This window comes from Tilletiopsis washingtonensis (genome assembly GCF_003144115.1).
Source record: "Tilletiopsis washingtonensis strain MCA 4186 unplaced genomic scaffold FA09scaffold_13, whole genome shotgun sequence".
NCBI classification, from domain to species: domain Eukaryota; kingdom Fungi; phylum Basidiomycota; class Exobasidiomycetes; order Entylomatales; genus Tilletiopsis; species Tilletiopsis washingtonensis.
The window spans coordinates 665,786-677,313 of NW_020312010.1; the positions used below are offsets into that span (position 1 = coordinate 665,786).

The 11,528-nt window shown below is 64.3% G+C and overlaps 3 protein-coding genes across 3 annotated transcripts; 1 reads left to right on the forward strand and 2 right to left on the reverse strand.

Moving 5' to 3' along the window:
* Positions 1-401: 401 nt before the first annotated feature.
* On the reverse strand, positions 402-2,414 carry FA09DRAFT_57007 (DHS-like NAD/FAD-binding domain-containing protein). The gene is made up of 12 exons (XM_025745726.1): positions 2,173-2,414; positions 2,052-2,111; positions 1,921-1,993; positions 1,825-1,854; positions 1,754-1,767; positions 1,619-1,698; positions 1,474-1,546; positions 1,134-1,420; positions 1,005-1,081; positions 940-951; positions 718-880; positions 402-667 (listed from the first exon to the last, which is right to left on the reverse strand). The coding sequence occupies exons 1-12, from the start codon at positions 2,300-2,302 to the stop codon at positions 482-484; spliced, it is 1,185 nt and encodes a 394-aa protein (XP_025597785.1). The 5' UTR covers positions 2,303-2,414; the 3' UTR covers positions 402-481.
* A 1,021-nt stretch (positions 2,415-3,435) lies between these two features.
* FA09DRAFT_330657 (HAD-like protein) lies at positions 3,436-5,372 on the reverse strand. The gene is made up of 3 exons (XM_025742683.1): positions 5,202-5,372; positions 4,407-4,601; positions 3,436-3,916 (listed from the first exon to the last, which is right to left on the reverse strand). Exons 1-3 carry the CDS (start codon positions 5,337-5,339, stop codon positions 3,485-3,487), a joined length of 765 nt encoding a protein of 254 aa, XP_025597786.1. The 5' UTR covers positions 5,340-5,372; the 3' UTR covers positions 3,436-3,484.
* Positions 5,373-5,675: 303 nt separating this feature from the next.
* FA09DRAFT_325842 (hypothetical protein) lies at positions 5,676-7,857 on the forward strand (the record flags this gene model as incomplete). Its single annotated transcript, XM_025741181.1, has 4 exons — positions 5,676-6,293; positions 6,601-6,829; positions 7,214-7,428; positions 7,498-7,857. 4 exons carry the CDS (start codon positions 5,676-5,678, stop codon positions 7,855-7,857), a joined length of 1,422 nt encoding a protein of 473 aa, XP_025597787.1.
* Positions 7,858-11,528: the final 3,671 nt, after the last annotated feature.

Sequence of the window (11,528 nt, forward strand, 5' to 3'; positions counted from 1 at the left end):
ATGGCTGTCGTCGGACTCGAGCGGCGCTGCAGCTCGAATCTGGAGGGCGCCACGTTGGCGAGCACCACGTCGTCCTACCAAGACCGCGAGCCCAGGCTGCCATCTCTCTGCGTGCGTAGGGCCGTAAACCCGGGCATCGCCTGGTGGGCACCTCGCAGAGCTGGGCGCAGGAGATGGCGGCCGAGGTGCGTGTCGGCGGAGCGTGGTGCTGCTGCCCGAGGCTGGTGTACGGGCGTGCCTCCGACCGCGAGCCTCGCCGTCGCTGCTCGTCGATCCCTCACTTTTTGGCTAGTACCGGCGGCTGCTGATCCTGTGGATCTCCGCTCGACGTTGCAATGCATCACATCGCGCTTCGCCGTGCACGGTATGACTGCAGCGAGCAAGGCGCCACGAAGTCACGCAGCAGCTGTGCTGTCTGGAACGCCGCTGCCTGCGACGGAGTCCGATTTATGCATTGCGTGTTCCCCTTTCCTCTTCAAGTCTAGCTCGCGGCGACGCGATGGTCATTCGGCACGCGCGCCACACCGCCGCTCTCGAGCAGACGACGCAGCACCGGGTCGTCTCGGAGGGGTCCCTTTGCAGCCAGCTGCTTGGCTGCGAGGCCGAGCGTCTCGGACGAGCCCAGCTCGACCTTCTCAATGTCGAGCCCATCGGCGCGTGTCGGGCCCTGGAGAAGGCTCAGCACGACGTCGCAGGAGCGCAACCGACAGGACTCACGATGTTGAGCACCATCACTTTCCGCCCGGACTCGGCCATTGCGCGCACGAGGCGATACGCCGAGTACGTTGCCGTCGACGAACCGACGACGAGCATCTGCGACGCCTTCTCGACGAGCTCGAAGGAGCGGTCGCGCAGCTGATCCGGCACCGACTCGCCGAAGCTGTGCGATGGAAAGTCAGCTGCTTGCGCACGCGAAGAGCTGATCTAGCATCGACGCACAAGATGACGGCACTGCAGGGCGGCGAGTCAGCAAAGATCGAAGCGGAGCTCGTGGTTATACGCACGGCTTCAGGATCCCTCCACACGAGGGACACGGCGCGTACTTGAACGAGCTGTAGTCTGTGTCCTTGCTCAGCTCCACCTGGGTACGAGAGTGAGCCAGAGCGGAGCGCAGCAAAACGCAACGGACGCACGTCACCGTCCGGATTCGTCTTTGGCTCCGAGCGCCGCGCCGCCATGTCCTCGGCCATGCGCTGCCATTGCGGATTGGCATCGCCCAGCATGGCCTGGTAGGCTGGCCGACTGCCACGGAAGCCGCAGCCGTGCGGATACGCCGAGCCGGTTGGCGTGTTGTGCGCTATTGGTGCTGCGCGGCGCGGCCCGGACATGTGCGAGGAGGTGAGGTAGGAGTGCGCGCTGGCGTCTATTGGTGTCGAGCGAGCACCGGGCGAGGAGACGCAGACGACGGAGGACAGCGTGCCTGAGGAACGTGCATGAGCGACGACAGACGGCGACACAGACGGTCGAGCGCACCATGCAGCTCGAGGATTGTAGACGCGGCAAGCGATGGAGAGGGCGAAGCGTGGTGGTGCAGGCTGTCGACGTTCTGGAGCAGGCAGCTCGTCAGCCGCGGCGCAAGAGCAAGCACGCTGCTTCAGCAGCTGGCTGCACGACTCGCCTGCGTGATGAAGTCGCCAAAGTGACCCATGCGCTGAAGCGCAGCCAGCGAGTAGTGCGTCACGTTTGGCTTCGCTCTCACTGCAGAAGCGCGATCAGCCGCGTTCGCAAGAATCTCCGAAGGGCTTGCACGCACAGACAGGCGGGTATCTAGCAGAGTGTTTGGGTGAGCTGAGCCACAAGCAGCGCCGAGCACGAGCTACTCACCCAAGGAAAGAGCGCGACCAGTATCGCTGCCTGCATCGAGGTGCTCGCAGATCAGCTCGCAGTTCCGCCGGCACGTCGCCTCAGAAGCAGACTGACCGCGCGACGTGGCCCTTGTCTGACGCATCGGTGAACTCGTGGAAGAAGATTGGCCGATACGTCGTGTGCACAGCTGACGAACGGATCACATCAGCTCGGCGCAACGGGCGTGCGCAGCGGAGCACACGCACTGTAGTGCCCATTCTCGCCGCGATACGGCGCGATGCCAGAGTCGACCGAGACGCCCGCGCCTAGACGAAGGGTAAGCGCGCTGCTTGGCGTGCGCAGAAGCGCTGTGGGGAAGGCACGCACCGGTCATGACTAGCGTCTTGCCCGCGCCTGCGCTCAAGAAGTCTGCCACGAGCGCCGCGCCGGCCTCGAGCGTGTGCTGCACGCGGTCGCGCGGCGCCGAGACCGGGATGGAAGGAATGCTGATGCGCATTGCGAAGGAACTGGTGCTCCGACGGAAGGAAGCGAGAAAAGATGCCAAAAAGGAAGAAGCTGAGCGCACGAGCGTCAGCACCGTCGCGAAGAAGCGCAGAGATCAAGCAGCGTCGCGAGACCTTCTTCCACGCGCCGCACTCTGGTCTGCCAAATCAGCCCCGTTGACAACGGATTGTCAGCGCTACGATCGGACCTCGGGCGGCCTTGCGGCGAGCCCAGGTCGGTAGCACGAGGGCCCAGCTGCACGTTCATTACGCCAGCATTCTGCGCGTGTGCAAGTAGCGTGCGCTCTAGCGGCTCTCTGGCCGCCCGGACAAGGGTGTAGGCGCGAGCGCCGCCGACGACTGCAGCCGTGGCGCTCGCCTTGGCGTCAGACGCATCTGCGCATGCCCTTTGCGCACCAGCATTTGCAACGCTAGTTGCTCCAGCCGCAGCCGCAGCTCGCAGCTGCGGCTGCGCACAGCGACTCGAGCAGGCAAGGCGCCTGAGCCCCGCGCAGCCCTGACCCTTCAAGGCGCTGCCCACAGCTGGCCTCCATCTCTTGCACTCCCCAGCACTTCAGCGCTCTGCCTCTGCTGCAGCAGACGCGGCGAAGTGCTGGGAGCCACAAGGACAGCGCAGCCGAGCTGAGCCGATGCGAGACGCATGGGTGCCGTCGCTGCGACTAGACCCCGCTGGGCCTGCTCCCTGCTTCCAAAGCACGTACACCGCTCGCAGATCTGCACGCTCACTCACCTGAGCCTGGACTGCGCAGCACGATGCAAAATTGCTGCGCTCTGTGCTCCAGTGAGGCACGCTCTGATGCGCCTTGCCGCTAAGCTGTCGCGTCTGCCTGGGCGAGCGAAGAAGCGCGCCTTCTCGCTGCCTGTGCGCTGTGGCTGCGCGAGTGCAGGCGCTCAAGAGCTGAGAGCAGAGACGTGGCCGGAGCGAAGAGAGCGAGAGCAGGCAGACGAGGGTGTGGTGGTGAGAAGGAGCGAGGCGCGCGGCGCGAAGAACGCGGCCTGCTCCGCCAGCGTGCTGACATGGCGCGCGCCGATGTGGAGGGGCGGAGCCGAACGCGTGGGAACAGCCAGAGCATCCATCACCCCTCCTCCTCCCGCTGCATCCTGCGTTTCGTCTCGCATATTTTCTTGCAGTCTATGTCTACGGCATTGCATCTGCACCTCCATGTCTACAAGCTCTATGCGTGCTGCGGCGCCGCGACGTCTGCCGGCCGTTGCCGCCCGTCAATGCTCAGCACCAGCTCATCGCCTTCCCACGCAGCCGACACGCTCGCCAGGTCCTGCACGACCCAGTCGGCGCCGGCCTCCCACATGCTGCGCTCGGCGTGCGTCGTGCAGAGGCCGATGACGTGAGCGCCGGCCGCACGGCCAGAGCGCACGCCGGCCGGCGCGTCCTCGACGACGACGCAGCGCTTGGCATCGACGCCGACGCGCTCCGCGCCCAGCAGGTACGGCAGCGGGTCCGGCTTGCCGCGCGCACAGATGTCGCCCGTGATGAAGTGCTGCGGCGGCGCACACAGCGCTGCCGACGCAAAGCCCACGTGCGCGTACGCGGCCGTGGCCGACGTGACGATCGCCCAGCCCGGCCGCGCGTGATCACCGGCCGAGATCTGCGGACAGAGCGGTGAGCAATGCGTGCGAGAGGAAGACGCAGGTGCGCCGTGCATCGTGCTGCTCACGCAGCTGCTACGCTGATGAGCGCAGCGAGAGCATTGGTCGATGAGCAGCTTGCGCGCTGGAAGCGCTGTGGCCAGCGCCTCAAGCGCCAGCGCGCCGGCGCAAAGACCTGGCCGCTCTTCGCACCATGAGCGCGACGCAGTCGCAGTCGAGCTGTCCGACTCCAGCTGCTGCTGGCCACGTCAAGCGCGAGGAGCCTTGTGTCGTGCAGCAGCGAAGCAGTGCTCGCGAGGCGCGACGCTGCGCCGCTTCTTCAGATGCACGCGCTGAGCCGAAGTGCTGCGAGTCCGCTCTGCGACCTTCAATCGCGCCTCGCTTTGCCTCAGCCGCCGTCCTCTTGCACCTTTGTCTCGGCCCGTCGCTGTCCCTCGTCTCTGCGCTCCCGCCTTCTGCTACGTCTTCACACCGCCAGCGTCCACTCACCTGTTGCAGCAGCTGCTTGGCGCCCGGCATGCCCACAATGTGGCCCTCGTCGCGCTTGCCTGCCGCCGCTTCCTGCGCCATCTCGGAGATGCGCCCCTCAAACTTGGCCACCTCGGCCGGCAGCTCCTCGGCGGGGATGCTGGGCACGAAGCGCGCCAGGTTCTCAATCGTGCGCCAGCCGTGGCACGTCTTGAGCTGTGGAGTAGCGGCATGAGCTGAGGCCAGGCGAACCAACAGGCCAGAAGCAGAAAGCGGAAGCGACACCGCTTCGATAGCAATCGGCCAAGCGCGGAGACTGCTGCATATGACAGCGCGGCGCAGCGTGTGAGGGAGCAAACCGCAGGATCTGCGGCCTTGCGCAAGCCACAATGCTGCAGCATCGATGCTGGCAGGCGAGACCCGTTCGGTCAGGAGCAGCGGCGCCAAGCTCTCAAGCGAGCTCCGGGCTCAAGGCATCCAACAGCACGAGCGACGCGGAGCCGCTGACAAGCCAACCCCTTGCCCTTCCGTGCCGAGTGCTGCGTGCTCCGCCCGAAGCGCTCGCGCTGCTGCTGCTCTTCACTGCTGTTCGCCGGCGTGATCGCCAGAGGAAAGTGCCGCGGCTGGGCGATCCCGTCCTTGCCGCATCTCTGGCGCGACGCTGACGCCGAGCTGTCGGCAATGCCGCACATCGCTGCAGAGCGGCGCCCTATCGCTGGTACCGACTTGCCAGCATAGCCAGAGGATGCCAGTGCCGAGCTTCTAGCCCTCTGCCGCCACAGCTCCCTCTCCCGCAGCGCTCGCCGCGGCACTCACCACCTCGTCGTAGTCGAGGCCGAAGCGCGTGCACGTCTCGCGCCACGTCGCATTCACCGCCGGCGTCGAGTCGATGAGGGTGCCGTCCATGTCGAAGAGCACGGCCTGCGTGCGGTGCGTGTGGGACTGCGTGGCCATGGCTGCGATGCGTGGGTGGTGGTGGTGGTGGTGAGGAGACAGGAGACACGCCGCCGCACGTGCGCTGCTGGCCGAGCGACCTTCGCGGCGCGCCGAAGTGAGAAATTCCCGATCCGCGGCCGGCCGGCCCGGCCTCTTCGCGGCTTCCAGCCAGGCCGGCGCGCGCGCAGGCGAAGGCACTGCGCCAGTGTTGCGCCGCCGCGGCACTCTACGCGTGCCTGGCGCCCCTGTGACGCGACGCGCGCGCGTGTTGCTCTCGCCGCCGGCCAGCCCGCCCTCCACGCAGCGCCGGCAGCTTCACTCCGCACCACCATCACCTTATCACACACACACGCCATGTCCGCACGCCGCCTCGTCGCACGCGAGACACCCTCGCCCGAGCCGTGCGAGATGCGCACGCACGACGACGACGGCATCCCCTACCTGCATCCGCGCCGCATTCCGCGCGCCGACGAGCTCTTGGCTGCTGCCGTCGCGGCGGCGCTGGCCGGCAAGACGAAGGAGAAGCCGCTGCCGCCCGCGCTGCGTGACCCGCTGCCGGGGCCGCCCGTCATCCGCAAGCGCCGCTTCGCCACCAGCGAGGGGCCGCAGCCGCCGCGCGAGCCGTCGCCGCCGCCCGTGCGCCGCTCCGCAAAGCAGCCCGAGCACTTCGACGACGCCCGGTACAAGAGGCAGCGCCCGCCGTACCCCAAGGACGCGCCGCCGAAGCCGAAGTCGAGCGCCTTCAAGACGAGCTGGGAGCGTCCGGCGCAGCGCCTGCCCAACCCGGGCGTCGCCGCCATCGAGGCCAGCCTGCCTGGCCCGCCGCCGCCGCGCGTCATTCTCGAGGCAGGGCCGCCGAAGCGCTACCGCTACGCGCCCGAGGTGCGGCGCCTGCTCGGCTTCGACCCGCTCGAGAAGGCAAAGTGGCGCGGCGGCGAGGAGGAGAAGGTGCCGATTGTGGGCGCGGAGAACGTGAGTCGCCTGCGATGCGGACGTGCGAGGGCCCGAAGGGCGGGACATGCTTCTTGCTGCCGTTCGCGATGCTGCGAGGCTGGCTGCGCGATGCCAGCGCTTGCTGCGCTAGGCCGTTGTCGTGCGCTTCGCCGGCTCCTTGCCGCTGCGTCTCGTCGCTGCGAGAGGTGCTTCTGGATCTTGCTGTTGCCACTGCCTCGCCGCATGCGTGTACCGCGGCTGGCGCATGAGGTCTGCTGCGCTCTGCGTGTGCTACGGCGGCTGCGCGAGGCTTGCTGCGCTCCCGAGCTCTGGCTTTTTGCGCTAGTGCGTAGCTCTCGCAGCCATGTACCTCGCATGCACTGCCAGGGCTGCTGTTGAGCTGCGAGCGCAGCGTGGAGCTGGCACGCACTGCGCCATCGCTGCTGCTCTGCTTCGCTCTCTTGGCGCTGTTGCCTTCTCTCACTGCATCGCTGGCGCGAGGAGGCTCTCGCAGCCCGGGGCCGCGGCGAGGGAGTGGGCAGGACTCGGCGCAGAGCGCGTGGGCGCGAGCGAGAGTCTGTGTTGTCGCTTTGCTCAGCGTTGGCGCGGCTGAGCAGCATGTCTCGCCCCGCTTCTCTTCGCTGCGACCCTTCTAGACGCAAGTCGAGCGAGTGCGACCTTTGCCAGCTGCATGTGGCAGCGACTCGCTCGCGGCATCTGCTGCCATGCTTGGTAGCCTCGCATCTAAGTTCGCAAGTGTACTTCCTTGCCAGGCTGCCTCGTGCAGGGGCCGGCTGTGCTGCTCGCGTTCGCACGAGATGGCTTGCAGCGAGCGCCGAGCATGAGCAGCAGACGGGAAGGGACTCGCTCGTCAGGAAGCTCGCGCTTTGCACTGCTGCTCGCGCATCTGGCTGCTTGCTCTTCATTCTGCACATCTTCTTGGGCACGTCGTCTGGCAGCTTCGCTGCGCTTCCAGTGCGATGCGCAGCAGCAGCTGGCGGCTCGACTGGCGAGCCCTGGGAGCGTTGTGTGCGGACAGCGACGCGGCGCGCGCAGCAGCAGTGGAGTGGAGGAGCAAAGCAGCAGAACGAAGGTGCGCTCGCAGAGGCCGGTCTATGCCTCGCACCTTCTCCTGGTGCAGAAGCGGGGATCTGCCGTGTGCGAGCGCATCGAGGTGCATCAATCGCACATTCCCTCGCACCCCCATTTCGCGCTGGACTGATCGCTGACATCCACGCCGCAGCTCCTCGCGCGTCATGGGCCGGAGGGCCGCGCTCTTCCACCTCCTCGTCTGCGGCTCGCGCCAGGGCGTCGCAAATGGGCCAATGTGCGCCGGCCGGGCACCGATCCTCGAGCGACACCGCCCGCCGAGTACGTGCGCGAGGACTCCCCGAGCAGCGTCTCTTCGCTCGAGATCGAGTGGGACGAGTGGGACGCGGACAGCTGCGGCGAGGAGGAGACGCCGCTGCAGCGGACGGCCAGGCTGGAGATGGCGGAGAAGATGAGGCCCGAGGTGGAACGGCGCGCCAAGGAGCGGGCGGAGAAGGAGCGGATAGAGCGCATCATGAAGGAGATCGAGGAGATGAGCGACATGGATGACTAGCGCGGGCCAGAGGCGAATGCATGCTTGCTTAGTGAGTCATGTGTGAGTGCGCTGTGCGAGAGTTGCGAGACGAGAGGTGAATGGCGGATAGCGCGAGCGAGACGCAGGGCGGAAGCGCGGCGCGCGAGCAGCTTCGTCGACGTGAGCAGGGCAGCTAGGCGACCAAGGAGGTTGGCAAGGCGAGCAGGTTGGTGCGTAGCTGCGAGCAAGCAAGTGGCGCTGGAGAAGCGCACGAGGCGGCGCAGAGACGGCTCCCAAGCCTCGAGATCGGGCAGGCGAGGCGAGCCAAAGGCAGCATAAGCGGGAATGAGGCAAGGCAAAGCGGGCATAGCGCTAGAGAGCTGCCTCGGGCGGGCTTGCAAGTCTCGACGTGGCGGAGCTCAAGGCAAGGCAGCGCAAGTGGTGGCGAGGTCAGGTGAAGCAGGGAGAGCGCGAACAGCAGAGAGGAGGGACAAGCAGCGAGAACGGCTAACCTCGCAAGCAACGAGGCTCAGAGGATGTGAGCTGCAGCAACGAGAAGCCTCGCATGCAACGTCGTGCCTAGCAAGGCGCTCACGCACAGCTGCACATCTGCGGCGCAACGATCGAGATGCTCTATTGTCGAGATGCAAGCTCACTGCAGCGGTCGCTGCTGATGAGCAGGCAAGTGAAGCGCTCGTGCTTGACTTCGAGCAGCAGGCGGGCGCTAGCAGCCAGCGAGAAGAGGCGAGGCCAGGTCAGAGCAGACGAGCTGTTGCAGATTGGCAGGCTGCGTGAGCGTAGCAAGGCGATGACAGCAACCGTAGCGCAAGGAGTGCCTCGCCGGAGCTGCGACAGCTGGCTGCTTTCGGAGGCTCGGCTGTGCGAGAAAGCAAGGCGAGAGGACACGACGTGCAAAGGGCAGATAGGCGAGGCGTCGCCTCATGGCGAGTTGTCGGTCAAGGAAGCAGTACGCTAGAGTAGGGTGGTCAGGGCGAGACATCAGCGCATGGGGGCTGCGAGGGAGAGCGTGCATAGGCAGCGATGTCGTGCGCTACAGCTGACAGTGCACGTCGTCTCGAGAGGGCGTGGCACCTGACAGGAAGGAGAGCTCACGCGCAGACAGCGACGATGAGCGCGAGCTGGCTCGAGAAGGCAGAGCGCCGCAACAAGGCATAGAGGAGAGCACGGGTCGGAGGTGAGCGGGCAGAGGAGCGAGCGCTGCGCGCAGGGCAAGCGACGTAAGTGGGACTGGAGCAGAGAGCAACGGCGCCTCCGCCAGGGACGAGAAACATGCCCAGCGCATCGATCAGGTCGGATCTGGTGCACGAGGGTAGCCGAGCGAGCAGCAGCACCATCGGGTCCCCTGCGAGAGACTGCTCGAGGCTGTCAGTCCAAGGCGCATCGGAGGCTGCTTGCGGCGTGAGCGGCGCGCACATACACGAGCAGGGCGCAGACAGGCACCACGCAGCATCGAGAGCGCCCAAGCAAGCAAGATGCAGCATCGAGAGCGCCCAAGCAAGCAAGATGCAGCATCGAGAGCGCCCAAGCAAGCAAGATGCAGCATCGAGAGAGCGCTTCGGAGGCAGCGTGCTTGGAGCTTGATGAGGCGGAGAGAGCGAGCAGGTGCACCTGTGAGCAACACGCCTGCTCAATCAATTAGGCGCTCGGCAAGGGCGCGGGAGTCGCACGCGCAGTATATTACGCTCATTGCGCGCGTGGCGGCGCGAAGACAAAGGTTGGATGGATGCGCGCCGCGCAAGATTAATGGGCGGCGGCGCGCGTGGGGCTGAGACGCGAGAAAGAAGCATGCGCCGCGAGGACAAAGGATGCTGCATCTTTGATGCGCGGCGCGCGCAGCGACAAAGATGCGACGCGCGCTCCATCATCATTCATCAGCTTCCACCACTCCAATACAACATCGACTTGAAAGCGTGAATACAAAAACATATCTCAGAATCGAGCAACACCAAATCATCTCAGAATGCCTCGAGACACCTGCCTGCATCATTCCCTACGCGCCGGCGCGACTTTTGATTTCTTGCCCCAGACCATCACCTGCGGCCTCTTTGAGGTGATCCAAGCACCTTTTGTCTCGAGGCAAAATTTGTGCCCTCGACATTTTTGTATTCAGCCCCAGTTGTATTGCGCAGCGCAGTGCAGTCCTTTGGATGATGATCTCGCCCTCGCGACTCGCGCCGCCAGCTAATTGAGCTCGAGAGCGCGCGCTGTGAGAGACTCCGTCCTTTTCGATTGCGCCTGCGCGAGCTCGCGCGCGCGCGGGATGTGCAGATCCCAAAAGTCGGCTCTGGATGTGCAGATCCCAAAAGTCGGCTCTAAGGAAAAATCGTTGGTTGTGAGTGACAGAAAGTGCGTTTTTGCATATTCGCGCCTTTTCCGGAATCTTGTAATCACCTCCCGGACCTCTTGATTTCTTTGACCCCCTTCCCGTTGTCGCAGCAGGCTAAAAATTTGGGAGCAATCAGGGAGACCCCTCAACTAATTTAGAAAAATGGTGAGAAGCCGGTCTCGAGCCCGTGGGGGCAGCTAAAAATCGGCAACTGATTTCTGTTCGTGCGCTCATGGTGTCCACTGAATACAAAACGCGAGAATCGAATACAAGCGAATACAAGAATTGAGCCGTGCTTGGTGCGGGCTCTGGCCGCCGCGAGCAGGCAAGTTGGCCAGCTAGCAGGCTTATACTGTGAGGGAGTCTCGCTGCTTCAACATATAATAGTCTCGAGCAGCTGCGGGGGCTCCCAGAAAAATCGAAAAAATGACACTACCTCGGGTCCTTCAGGACTGCATGCTCGAGACTCCGACCAAGTTTTGGCTGTGAATTTACCTTAGCGCTCTCTCTCTCTCTCTCTCTCTCTCTACCATTGATAAAATGGTATTTGAACTTGATTAGAGCCCGTCATAACCTGCAATTAAACAGTAGTAGACAGCAGGTGCATCTCGAGGCTGCGCATGCATCGCACGTAGCACTGCAGCGGCACAGCAAAGAAATACACCTACATACATCTACCAGACAGCCTGTATTCAACAATAGGGAGGGCTGTTGCAATGAATCACTTCGGCCGGGTGCTGTTGCCAGTGGAACTCGCGAGCCTTCTTTGCCTCACTTCGCCCATGGGGCACATGGGTCCCTCCCTAGGGTTGGCAATTGTGGTAAAGCCTGATTGAGATACACAGCAAATAGCTGCTGGAGGAGAGAAGCACATGTTGGCGCGCTATGGACGTTGCGGGATGGCTCACAAACGCCGATTCCGGCGGAGGCGCGCGTTGGGTTTCCCTCAGCGTCTCACCAGCCAAAGCATTGGGCCAGAATCCAGGCTGGCCCAGCCTGGCTCTGCCTGAGCCAGAATATGCTGCCATTAAAGTGTAGCTTGACCTCTGCTTGCTGTGTGTGTGTGTGCAGTGTAGTGTCGATTTTTGCTGTCAAAATGTGAGTGGGAGCTGTAACCCTAAGCTGCTAATATATGGGGCCTGCTGTGGCTCTGTGGAGTGTGCGGGCAGCTGCAGATGGTGTAGAATAAGGGTTAGGTGGGGTTTTGGAAGCACAGCTGTGTGCTGAAAGCAGCAATCTGCAAAACAGCACTTTTAGGGTTAGGCCCAGAACAGGCCTCCTGCATGTGCTGGGTGCGCTCTGCTGTGCCTGGGACTGTGCTATATTGCTGCCAGATGCTCCAGCATGTGTGCAGAGCTGCTGG